We start from the raw sequence: 11,962 nt of genomic DNA on the forward strand, positions 1-11,962 counted from the left end.
TTTTGACCTTTTTCTCAGAATTCTGATTTTTTTCTCAGAATTCTTACTTTAATCTGAGAATTCTGACTTTAATCTCAGAATTCTGACTTTTTTCACAGAATTCTGACTTTAATCTCAAACAAAAGCCACAACATTGTGAAAATAAATAAACCACAATTTGTATCACAATGATCCCCCAACCCAGGAACCTATAACTACAAACTGAATGGGACTCTCAATAATTGCATAAATTCTTCAGCTACGTATCCCATTCTTTTTGTTTCACATCACAGCAGATTTACATGGCGAACAGAACACAGAGAATTATAGGTTTATATTATGTTTTATTAATTTCAACATTAATTTTTAATAGATGGTTTAATTTTAATCATATTAGCAGTACAGCTTTAGCACATATATTCATATTTATGTTCTTCAAGGAAATCAGTGGACAATACAGTAAGCAAACATTGCCCATTTGTAAACTGATCAGTTTCATATTTATCACAAATCACATTAAAAGATGGAATGGGGTGATTTAATTGCACATGTAAATAGGTAATACCCATATGGGACAAATAAACACAACACATGTAAAAAAAAAAAAGTAAACACAACACAGATGCTTATTCAGAGGCATAAATAATTATTGTTTTTAACCACATTCTCATATCTCTCACGTGTACCTATATGTTCATTTCTCCTCTAACAAGATGCATTTTTTTTTAGGGAAAAGGGGAATGTCACAAGTGCTTCTGAAAGTACAGTTTGTGAGACTGCTGACATACAACAAGAAAAAAAAATTCAAATGTTGAGATGACCATTTTATATTCTTACGAGAAACACATACTTAGAAATGTACATGAAACTGTTGAAAATGAGAGCAAACAAAGATAAACAAACTGGAATGATAGGGCAAAAACTCAAATAAGTTAAAGCTTGTAAAAGTAACCATGTCACATCAAAACCTTACGACATATTAAGGTAATGGTCAAGTTTTCAGACTTTAAAATCCAGCAGATTGCAGTCGATCTTGTAGTAAACGTATGGGTAGTACTCCTGTTGGCTCAAATTCAGACCTGGGATGTCCATGGAAGCCTGGAGGGTAAAACCACATTTCAACTCAAAAGTCACTGTGCACCAACACCTTATATCAGCCTGTAGAAGCTATAATGGCTGTTATACGAGTCATAATTTGTAATAATAGATAAACAGGTGGGTTAATTCCACCTATAATGCATTCCACTCAGCTTTCATTTCCTGGGGTACAAACGACGGCCTTATGCAGCCTTGTTATCTGTTCTACCATAAGAAAGATGTTTTTGCTGGCCTGCATTATGCCGAGCATCGCTGCTCATATAATAATGATCTCAACCCTTTCATCAGATAAATAATTGCTGAAACTTACGTCAATGACCGCAGCACTGCTGTCAAGGTGTTTGTACAAGTCATACAGCACCTCTCTCAGTTTCTTCATGTTCTTCTTGTTGGGCTGAATCAGCATGGCCTGGAAGTTAACAGGCAGCCCATATCTAGAAAAACAAGCAGCTCACCAAATCACCGTGGACTTTTTATTTCAAATGTAATGTTTTCCCCTAGTTTCATTTCAAAATATCATGGTTCTTTTTTGCACACCTGACTATGAAACAAAAATAAATAGAGATATTCCGGTAGAAGTGAGGCCTTTTATATTTAATCTGAAAATACCTTGTAGAATGATGGACAGTTAATTAAACAAACAGAAGGAACAGCTGCTCTACAAAAAATATGCTTATTGGTACAGAAAATTAAAGTGTTGAAGACTGAATTTTAACTTGTAGAAATAAGAATTTAAAATAAAAACTCATAATTGGAATTTTCATGTTTTTATCTCATATTTTTTTTACATTCTAAATGTAATTTCAGAAACTAGAAACTTCTATCCCTGATGCAACATGTTAAGCAGCTCTCACCTCAATACTGACTCAACAAACACACGCAGAGCCTTAATGTGAATCCACGCGATAAAAGCCTCACTGAAATTCACCTTCAGCCATCGTACCAGAGGGCCCTGAATTGAAAGAAAGTTAGTTATAGCACAATAATAAAAAAATCAAACCTCTAATTAAAGCAATACTATTCAGTGCAGGAAAAGAAGAAAATATAATCTTTTACATCCTAATTTTTTTTGACTGATCACAAATATCATATGTTCAGAATGGGAAATATAAGGGAACGTACCATTAAAGCCTACCATGCTCATAAACATATCTCCATGCAGAGAGTTTTGCAAAGCATGACTAGAAAATGACAATCTTAGATTGGCATGAGGAAACCGAGGCCATTACAAAAAATGTTTATGTTTTATTTAGCAAAGACACTGAAACTTAGGTTTAATAAATAAGTAATCAATTAAAACTAGTCCTGATCCTCAATTAAGATGTTTTCAATTAACCAAAAATTACAAGCATGTGCTGAGGTACCCAATCACCAAATTAGATCATGTTTATCTTATTCCCTGCTAAATATGGTACATTTTTAAAATAAAGTTACCTTTTTAATTTTTTTTTAAAACCTACACAATTTAATTACTGAAAAATTCTGAAAATGTTGAGCGACCTTCTATTGAGTATTAATGCCTGCCTGTCTAATTTAAAAACATCTGCTTCAAAATCATCTCTGCCTTTGCTTTTAGCACCACGTGATACAGCCTGTGATGTTAAGTTATTTGTTTTTTAAATCACAGATATTTGCAGTTTTTATTTTAATTTTGTTATGCATTTTATGCTTTTATTGTTGTTGTTTTCTATGCAAGTCCCCTGCGTCTCTGTATTGGTACAGTTATTCACTGTACAGCACTTTGGTCCTGGGGAAATTTCATAGTGCTTTATAAATAAAGTTAGATTAGACTGTTTACATTTGCATGATGGGTCAAGGAGTGTGTGTCGACTTTCAGAGGGAACACTTCAAAAGGACTGAAATATATGTATTTATTTAATAGATACATCATTTATTGTGTAATTACTACAAATTATAGATTATCATGGTTGGTTGGGGATGGGTTCAGCAGCAAACTTAAAGGGTAATCTATTGTTAATTATTATATTTGAGCAAAATTGAGCTGATGCGGTTGAATTTTAAAAGCTTACCACGATTAATGCTGCCTTTATGATTACAAAATCACGGTGGCCAGGAGGTGCAAACCAACATTACAAAATCTAAAACACTTTTCCTGAAATGATACTTTATTTTGGAAATTGTAAAAGTGTTTTTTAAATGTAAATTTGTTTCCTGAAATGATCATTTGTTTTGGAACTTGTAAAAGTGTTTTATAAAATGTAAATTTGTTTTGGAAATGTAAAAGTGTTTTTTAAATGTAAATTTGTTTTCTGAAATGATCATTTGTAGTGTTTTAGATTTTGTAATGTTGGTTTGCACCTCCCGGCCACCGTACAAAATATCACTTAAGTCTATTTCAGTGTTGTTGTAACAAAGATTAACAAAGCCCTTTATGGGATACACTTCAGTAAATTATTGATTCAGTTTCATTGTGACTCAACTAAGTGCTCAGTTCTTCTTTCCTTCTTTCCTTTATTCATTTACCTATTTCAAGTTCTCCTCATTTTGTACTCGATAGTCCATTTTAAGAAGTTATACTCTGTAATCTCAGCCTATGTTTAGAGCGGCAAAAGGCTGAGAAATATTTACAGAAGTCTAAACCAGATGGTGAGCTGACATTATCCAATTTTCATTTCTACAGCCAGGCATGTCATTTGTGCTACCAGTCTTATTGGTGGTATTATAAATCAAAAGATGCGGGTCCCATTTGGTTATCTGCTTGGATGGGTGCATCCTTACCCTATTATTAAGTATTTTACAATCATTAATGAAATAATTTACAATTGAATCCATTAAGTACAATTTTATTCAATAACAGAACTCCTTTACTTGATGCTTTGTGAATTGTTCAGCAAACCAATGGGTTTAATCTGTTTTAAAGATATTTGATTGAGGACAGAACTATGGCCTGCAAGCTCCCCCCATTTCAACATCTAGAGATGATGCACTTTATTCAATCAGCCATATATCATAATATATTGTTGGCCTGCAACATTATCAGACAAGATAAAGTTATTTGACCCAAGTAGAAACAAGTTACTTTATTTGAATCTGATTTAAATTCCTCCTACAAATCCCCTATCCTCTGCTGTTATTCAACACTCCTGGGGGTTAGACCTTCAAATTACACTTAATGAGGCATTATGGACTTAAAATCTGTCCTCAAATCAACCCGTGTGATTGGTTTAAATCCAAAGAAGCATACATATGTTTTGGTTTTCTGGAATCATGTTTGTAAAGCACTTTATGCTATAGTCACAGCTAAGATAACCTCAAAACTTATTATGGCCTTTTTTGAAGCCATTCCTCAGTGTTTCCTTAAAATCTGGAAATCATTTTATTTACCTATTCTATTATCTATCTATCTTTTTTTTTTCTAAATTATTCTGTTTGGTTATGAGTTGTTATTTATGTATATTTCTTTACTGCCTGCTAAAAATTCACTATGTATCTTTAAAGTGACACTTTCAACCCATAATCCATCCTACCCTGGACCAGTCACAGTCTATGGTGACAAAAAGCAGTCTTACAAACTGTTTCTTCTTGTCTGTCGACAAACGGGTCATCTCCTCTTTGTCTGCCTTCATCTCCTCCTCATTGTACTGGAAATCACGTACTGTATACCTGATCCAGAAAACACAGTAAAAACAGACATGCAGTAGTGTGCATTTCAACTACCCACTGGATAAAAAGGAAAATGAAATAAAAGCAAACTCCATTATGTGTGTTGCCTGTTTTGCTAAATGAGAAGGTCAAGAGCGAGCAAATTACAGTAGGGAGGGTAAAAAAAACCTACCTCAGTCGTTACTATTAAACCATATCTGTTAAAAGGGATGGATTCCTGGTGTATATATCAACATGCTTCATTACAACAACTGAACTAAACTAAAATGATTTACAAAAGCTTGGAAAAGGCTACAGATAGGGAAAGATCTGCTGACAACACTGGTAAAAAAAAAAAAGCAAAAAGACTTAAAGGAAATGCATCTCTGTTTGTGGCAGTAGTTGCCTTTATTCACAGCAAAATCAACAGGCGTGTATATTGGAGGGGAGGAGTCTTTCATAATAAATGATAATAACTAGAGCTGATTAGTGTGAAAACTACGCTTTTTTTAATTTAGGTTTACAGATCTTTCTACTTTAATTAGATTTTTTTCTGGAAGATCCTCATTTTAAAAAACCAGATGTTCAGGATTTTCATTTAAGACGTCCCTGGCGTTTTAAAGAGTTTATGAAGCCATGGACTCTGTTAAGGTTTTATGCAAAGACTCTAATCCAGTTAACTTCCACTGGTTGGGTTACTTAGCGGAAAATAACAAAGCCATTGATTCCCCACTTAGAAATAGCTGGTAAATTATGAGCAAATGGATATGTTTTCTTTTCTCAGGGTGATCATTAAAGCACTGCATCATAAGAGGGTGCCAAAAATACCAGAGGTGTCAACAAAAATGTCTGTGAATGGAGAGAAATTACTTGTTTTCTCTAGCTTTGTGTTTGAAGTCATCTACAGCCTTCCTGAAGAGTGTCACACTGAAAAGACCACTTTCATTGTCTTCATAGAGCTGCCTGCAGAATACAGAGGAAAACATGTTAAAACTAGAAACTTGCTGCATCGTTCAGCCACTAAAGGAGAGAATGCATAACATTAACTTAACATTAAGCTTCACAGCTTCTTTTTAGCTTGTGGTAAAAATGTCTTCTAAAGATTTCTGATGCGCAGCAGGAGGTCAGCTTCATTAACACACAAAAATAGTCACACATTTTCTGTTTGCTCAACCTTTTAAAGATCAGAAATACTATATGAGGCAAAGGATAAAAGGAAAACTGGCCAATGCTTTTTAATATTATTGCTTCTTTCTGAACCTCAGCAGCCATGAGATTTGAAGTTTAAAAACAAATAAAAACCTAAATATTAGAGTGGCCTAGTCAAAGTACAGACTGGGACATTAAGCATCACTTAACTTCATTGAATCTTAGCTAATAATTAACACAAAACTAATACTGATAACATACTGAAAATGGAAATTGTTCCCATATTGGGGAAAAAATGAGAACCTGGTTATATTAGTCTGAGTCTAAAAGCAGTGATTTAAGCAATCAGATATAAACACTCTACTGCTCCAGCAATCCTCTTCATCATTCAGCAGCCTTTAATCCGCACACAGAACAACAGTCTCTAAAAGGACGTAACTCTACTGCAGTAGGAGCGATTTCGGCAGTTTGCCTGTGACTTTGGTTACAGTCTGAAATAGACTTTTCAGGCGAGTATAAAACTTGTCACATTCACTACTTTATTCAGTTTTAGAAAAAACTATGTTTAAAAAGAAATGTTTTGTAATCTATTGTTAGCAGATCAGCTGAACAATGCAATGATTGATTGATTGATTATTTTATTCACTCACTGATGAATTTAAATTGTTCATGTAGCGACAAAAGTGGTGAATGAAAAGAAGCAGGAAGTATAAACTTATATCTGTCCGCTATTCACACACAATAAAAATTTGCTATTTAGCTCAAGATGAATGCATCCATATTTCAAATACACTAGGGGTCCAACTAATGATATTCTTTTGCAAACCGCTTTATCTGTTGATTGTTTTTTCGATTAATAATCAGACATTTTTATTAAATTAAACCAGGAAAAACTTCCTCCTGTGGATTTCTGGATGGAGCATATTGACAGACAACCATTTTTGTTTCATCTTAAATGCAATATGTTTATATATTTTTACAATCTGGGTATAATTACTGCTCTAAGAGGGTCGCTATGTCAGCTAAAGGTTTATTTTAGAGTCTCTATACATCAGTTAACAATTAATCGATTACTAAATTAGTTTACAAATTTTTCGATCATTGATTAATCTGATTAATTGTTTCAGCCCTAAAATATACACACAAAAAGTAAACAATAGAACATCAGCTTCCTTCATGAGTCATTGCTTCATCATTGTGATTTTCACATTTCATTTAAATCTACATTTAAAACCATGGTTGTTCTCATAACTCTAGTTGTTGACTTTTGCTCTCCAACTAATATCCTTTACAACATTGTAGACTACAAAATAAGTAATAAAAGAAGCATGATTTGCGCTGATATCATTATCAATCAATACCCACAGCTGCAATATCAGTATTGCGTTGGAAATAGAAAAATAATTTGCAGAGATACCCCTAAATCAATTTCAGTTTATAAGCTGCAATTAAATAAATTTTTTATTTTTTATCTTTGATGTTAAATTTAAGGTTTGGCTAGTGTGGTTACAGGAAGGCTCAAGAAGAGGCAATCATGATAATTATTGTGTCAAATCTATTCACTGTTTTCCAAGTTCAGTCATTACCGTGTCAATGAATTATTGCATTAAGTAATTGCATTGAGTGTTAAATGAAAAATAAATGGGATTTTTTTTTTCTTTAAAAAAAAAAACTGCCCAAATGGTTGACTGCGATGACAACTCATTTATATTTTTGTACTTTACATTAACGTTTGAGTAATAGCAATTCTCTAAAGAGGATTGAGCTAAAAATTCCTTCACATCCCTGTGAAATATCTACTATAGAATGTATGAAAGGGACATACTTAGTGGAACGGGGTACGACCATTTCCGCCAGCGTCTCATACGTCTTCTGCCAGTCCGCATAGTTAGTCCTCGAAGAAAGACAGAAAATAAGACCTTGGAGCTTTTTAAATTAAAAAAAACATTGAAAAAACATATATGCACACATATATACCCAGTGAAGGAACATAATTCCATGTAAATAATTGCTTAAAGGTACAGGGAAGTTAACAGTTATATTTTAAAAAAGTATGTCTTCATATTATCTACTTCCAGCTGTGGAAATGCAGAATATATCTCTTATTTCAGTCACACAGATATTATTAAAGATTGTCCTACTTAGGGACGACCACCAGCATGGTAACCAGGTACTCTGAGTCCAGCACAAAGTCCTCTTTCTTCACTATGTCAGCGAGACTCCTGGTCAACAAACTCCCTCTGAAACAAGACACAATGTCACTCCCGACCTCTGGCTAAACAGTTATCCATATGCAGAATGTTCTCCACCTCAGGATCATAATCATCTGAGCCTCTTTTTGGTATTTCTTTTTTTATTCAGTTATGAAAACTGATAATAATGGAAACACAGGTGTTTGCATGTACTTCAATATTACTCACGCATTCTTCCTCTCCAGATTCTGCAAGTTTCCTTTCAGGTTGTTGTAAGCTGAAGCTCTGGCCTTCAGGTCATTGTCTATCTGAGTGACTTGCTGGAAACCAACAGGGAACCAATTAATTTCTTTAAGGAATTCTCCTCCATTACTGGAAAGTTAACGTACCAAAGAAAAACTTGAAATTTCTTCTTAAATTTAAACCATTATTATATTATATATATAAATAATTTTTTAGAAAATGTAAATGAAAAACTATACATATATATAAATATATTAAACTGTATATAGTTTTAAAAGGCCGTGTTCAATGAGTGTTTTGATAAAAAGGTTTAAGCAAAATTGCAAAAACGCATTTTTATACACTTTCTAAAAGCTTCATCAACTTTTCTAAAAAAAAAAAAAAAAAAAAAAAAGAAAAACATGTCGGTCGGAGATTTTAAAAAATCGACTTTCTAAAAATAAATGTAAAAATTAAGTCAGACAGTCAGGTGGCCGGGTTTACCTTGGAGACGATCTCTGAGATGTTTTTCAGGGATTGTTTGATCGGGTATTTAGCCATATCCCACTGAAATCTGGTGATATAGGTGACCATGTCGACTGCAAACCAAATCAAAGTCATTATCAGCATTATCTGAGAGGTTGACCTTATAGATTTTGCATGTAGATTGTAATGAAACAAGAGAAGGGCTTTGTTTTATTACTGTTTAAAGATATTGTGTTGCAAAGGTATTCACATCCCTTTAACCTTTTTACCCATTTTGTTATAGTAAAAATCTAATTCTGTATGTTATGATAGAGTGTTTAAAAAGATTGCTCGCAAAATATCTGAAAATTGTGGCATGCATCTATAAATAATAGAACATGTTCTTTACTTGTTTACTGAGTGAACTATATACTTTATGGCCAGTTCACAAATGGGGTTGTTATGTAGTTCTTTATGCAATAACTTTTTTTTCTAAAGTTATTTTGTCAGATATGTGGAGCAAGATTTCCATTCCTCTGCAGCTGCAACAGTTGTCTGATCCTTCAACAGGTTGCTGTAGATCTTAATAGCTGTAGACAGGAAGGATCCCCTGTAGCGGACTGTCTCACAGTAGGTCTGGAGAAGCCTCTGACTCAAGAAACTGCTGTCATTCAAAATTCCTCTGAGGAAGATTCTCAGGGCTCTCCATGATGTTCTTTATTTTATGATTTGTATTTTTTTATATTTAATTTTTTGTTAGGCTATTATCAAATTCTGATCAATTATACTGAGGTTTTTCACTTTAATGGGGCAAAATGTAAAGAGGTTCTATAGTCATGAATACTTTTGCAAGGCTCTATATTTTAATGAAGTTTACCTCCGTTGGCCAGGAGGTTCTCCTGGACTTTGTCTCTGCTGTCCTCCAGAACATCAGCCATGTACTGAGCCACCTTCTTCACCACACTGGAGATGGGGTTGAAAACCAGGAAGAAGTACAAAGAAAATGAGTGATTTATATTGAGTTTCCTACTGCCAAAAAGAAGTAAAACCAAAGTAGTGGAGTTTACCTTTCCACAAACGTGTCTAACTTGGCGAGCTCATCGGACAGGCCCACTAACACGTCAAGAGTCCCAACCTGTTAGATGTAAACACGAAATTAAAATACAAAAATAATTAAATAGTTTAAAGAAAACATAGAGGGGGAGGTTCTGCATCACCTTAAGATCTGGGATGTTGAACTTGTGGTTGGTGGACAAATTATTGGTGCGTGTGGTGGCCACCATCAGCTTGTCCCAGGTCTGCTGACAGGTCTTCTCTCCCGGAGCAGAAATTAACCAGAATTCTGTCATGGCTGCCCACAGAAAAGTTTATCCACCCAGCCGCTGGTGTAGGAAAGTACAGGAAGAACAGTAATTATGAGATCAGAGGACTGATTAGGCATACAGGTGTCTGTAATACATTTCAGCTAAAGAACATGTTTCAAGTTAAACAGATGTTGGGGGGGGTGCAATTGTAAAATAAGACAGTCAAGGGATCATTAAGGCAAATGCATTATCAGCCTGATATGTATCACCATGGCAATAATGTAGCTAATTAGTTATATGAATAAAAAAAAAGTAAATAAAGGAAATAAGTTTTTATCTGGTGTAGACCACCCTATCGATCATCATATTCTTTATGATGCCCTGTATAAAGCTGTATCCACCACAACTTTATGAGTTTAATCTGCTCAACATATTATACAACATTAACATCATACAATAGTACCATAGTATTACTTTTTAGAAATTTTGACAAAACAGAACCGTGTTGGCTTTGTCGTTGATTTGTTTGACTGTTGATACCTCACTTTAGTTGTAATTTTGATTATCTGTTCTTATGCTACTCTCAACGTTTCAGATTTTTGTAAAGGTTTAGTGATTAATTTAAAGGATGTTGAGTGTTTATACATGTCCTATAGAATGAAAAATCAATAAAATAGGATGCGTTGGCCGGGAATCGAACCCGGGTCAACTGCTTGGAAGGCAGCTATGCTAACCACTATACCACCAACGCGACACATTCCCGTCTCCCGAAGTTGCATAAATCACATAAAGGGAGTCCGTCTCTGGATCTTGCCTTTTTATTTATTTTTTTCGTCATTCATTCATTTTGCTCATATGACTAGCTCCACACTTCCTATTATTTTCTAGCAACAAAGCGTCCGCGGAACTGCAAATTGAAAAAGGAGGTCTGCTGATACACGGTCATATGACCAGTTTAATCAAGCTGTGAAGCGATGCTAAAAACTGATCCTCCACTTGAACAATCGGGCATGAACATCACATGACCACCGAGCGCTCCTCTTTAAATTGAAAACTACACACAATGTAAGAATAGAAATCTATGAAAAGCAGCTAAATAAACACCATAATGTAAGGCTTGCTGCTGTGGACACGGGTTGTTTATCGCTGCAGCCTCACGCTGTCACGACACCGATAACTGGAGGATCTCTGCACTTACCGATGAGCCTGGCCGTCTCAACACTGTGTTCAATGGGTTTAACTCAGTAAAACAGGCGCAACTTCCCAAATATGTAGCTCAAAATAACATGTTTAACATTCACAGGTCCTTCAACTGGGCATCTCACTCATTGTCAGCTGATCAGAGAAGAGGAGCTGCGTTTGCGCAACCACTCTCTGCACGCTGCTGCCTCCTAGTGGTGACAAAGAGACAAGCAGTAAATTGCATTTAAATCTGTAGAGGAAATGCTCTGTATGGAGGCCCAACTCTGCCATATTTAAAAATAAATACAGATATAAATAAATGCTCAATAAATAAATAAGCATACAATCAATTGCCCCCCCCCAAAAAAACAATAAACAAATAAATCTAGGTAGAAATTAAATTATACAGTGAGACATAAATGTATATATCTCTTTTAATTAGCTTCTTTATTTATTCACCTTTGTGATAATTACCTTATTTGTTTATTGTCCATTATAATCTTCAACTTTATTTATTACTTATTTTTTTTAAGTATTTATTTATTTGCATGTGATAATACTTTTGTCTGTTTTATTCTTCCTTTGTATTTTTTTTACCCTATTTATTTCTTCAACGCTATTTATTTCTAAAAGGAGAGCTACTTTATTAAGAGTTTTTTTATAACTTCCTTCAAATTTGGAAATTTAAAATACATTTTCTCAGCTTCGATAGAATTTTCTTTTTAACTGTGTGACTTATTTTAAGGATTTGTTCTCTAAATATCTAGA

The 11,962-nt window shown here is 34.2% G+C and overlaps 1 protein-coding gene and 1 non-coding gene across 2 annotated transcripts; both read right to left on the reverse strand.

Annotated features, from left to right (window-relative positions):
- Nucleotides 1–303: 303 nt before the first annotated feature.
- On the reverse strand, nt 304–11,384 carry LOC119785964 (V-type proton ATPase subunit C 1-A-like). The gene is made up of 13 exons (XM_038288960.1): nt 11,211–11,384; nt 9,926–10,090; nt 9,776–9,843; nt 9,586–9,671; nt 8,748–8,842; nt 8,250–8,341; nt 7,971–8,069; nt 7,655–7,723; nt 5,551–5,643; nt 4,608–4,701; nt 1,932–2,029; nt 1,388–1,511; nt 304–1,077 (listed from the first exon to the last, which is right to left on the reverse strand). Exons 2-13 carry the CDS (start codon nt 10,055–10,057, stop codon nt 979–981), a joined length of 1,149 nt encoding a protein of 382 aa, XP_038144888.1. The 5' UTR covers nt 10,058–10,090; nt 11,211–11,384; the 3' UTR covers nt 304–978.
- Nucleotides 10,692–10,763, reverse strand: trnag-ucc. Its single transcript has one exon. It is a non-coding gene; the product is annotated as a tRNA-Gly (tRNA).
- Nucleotides 11,385–11,962: the final 578 nt, after the last annotated feature.

Source organism: Cyprinodon tularosa, unplaced genomic scaffold, assembly GCF_016077235.1.
Source record: "Cyprinodon tularosa strain WSP-4 unplaced genomic scaffold, ASM1607723v1 ctg26, whole genome shotgun sequence".
Taxonomy (NCBI): domain Eukaryota; kingdom Metazoa; phylum Chordata; class Actinopteri; order Cyprinodontiformes; family Cyprinodontidae; genus Cyprinodon; species Cyprinodon tularosa.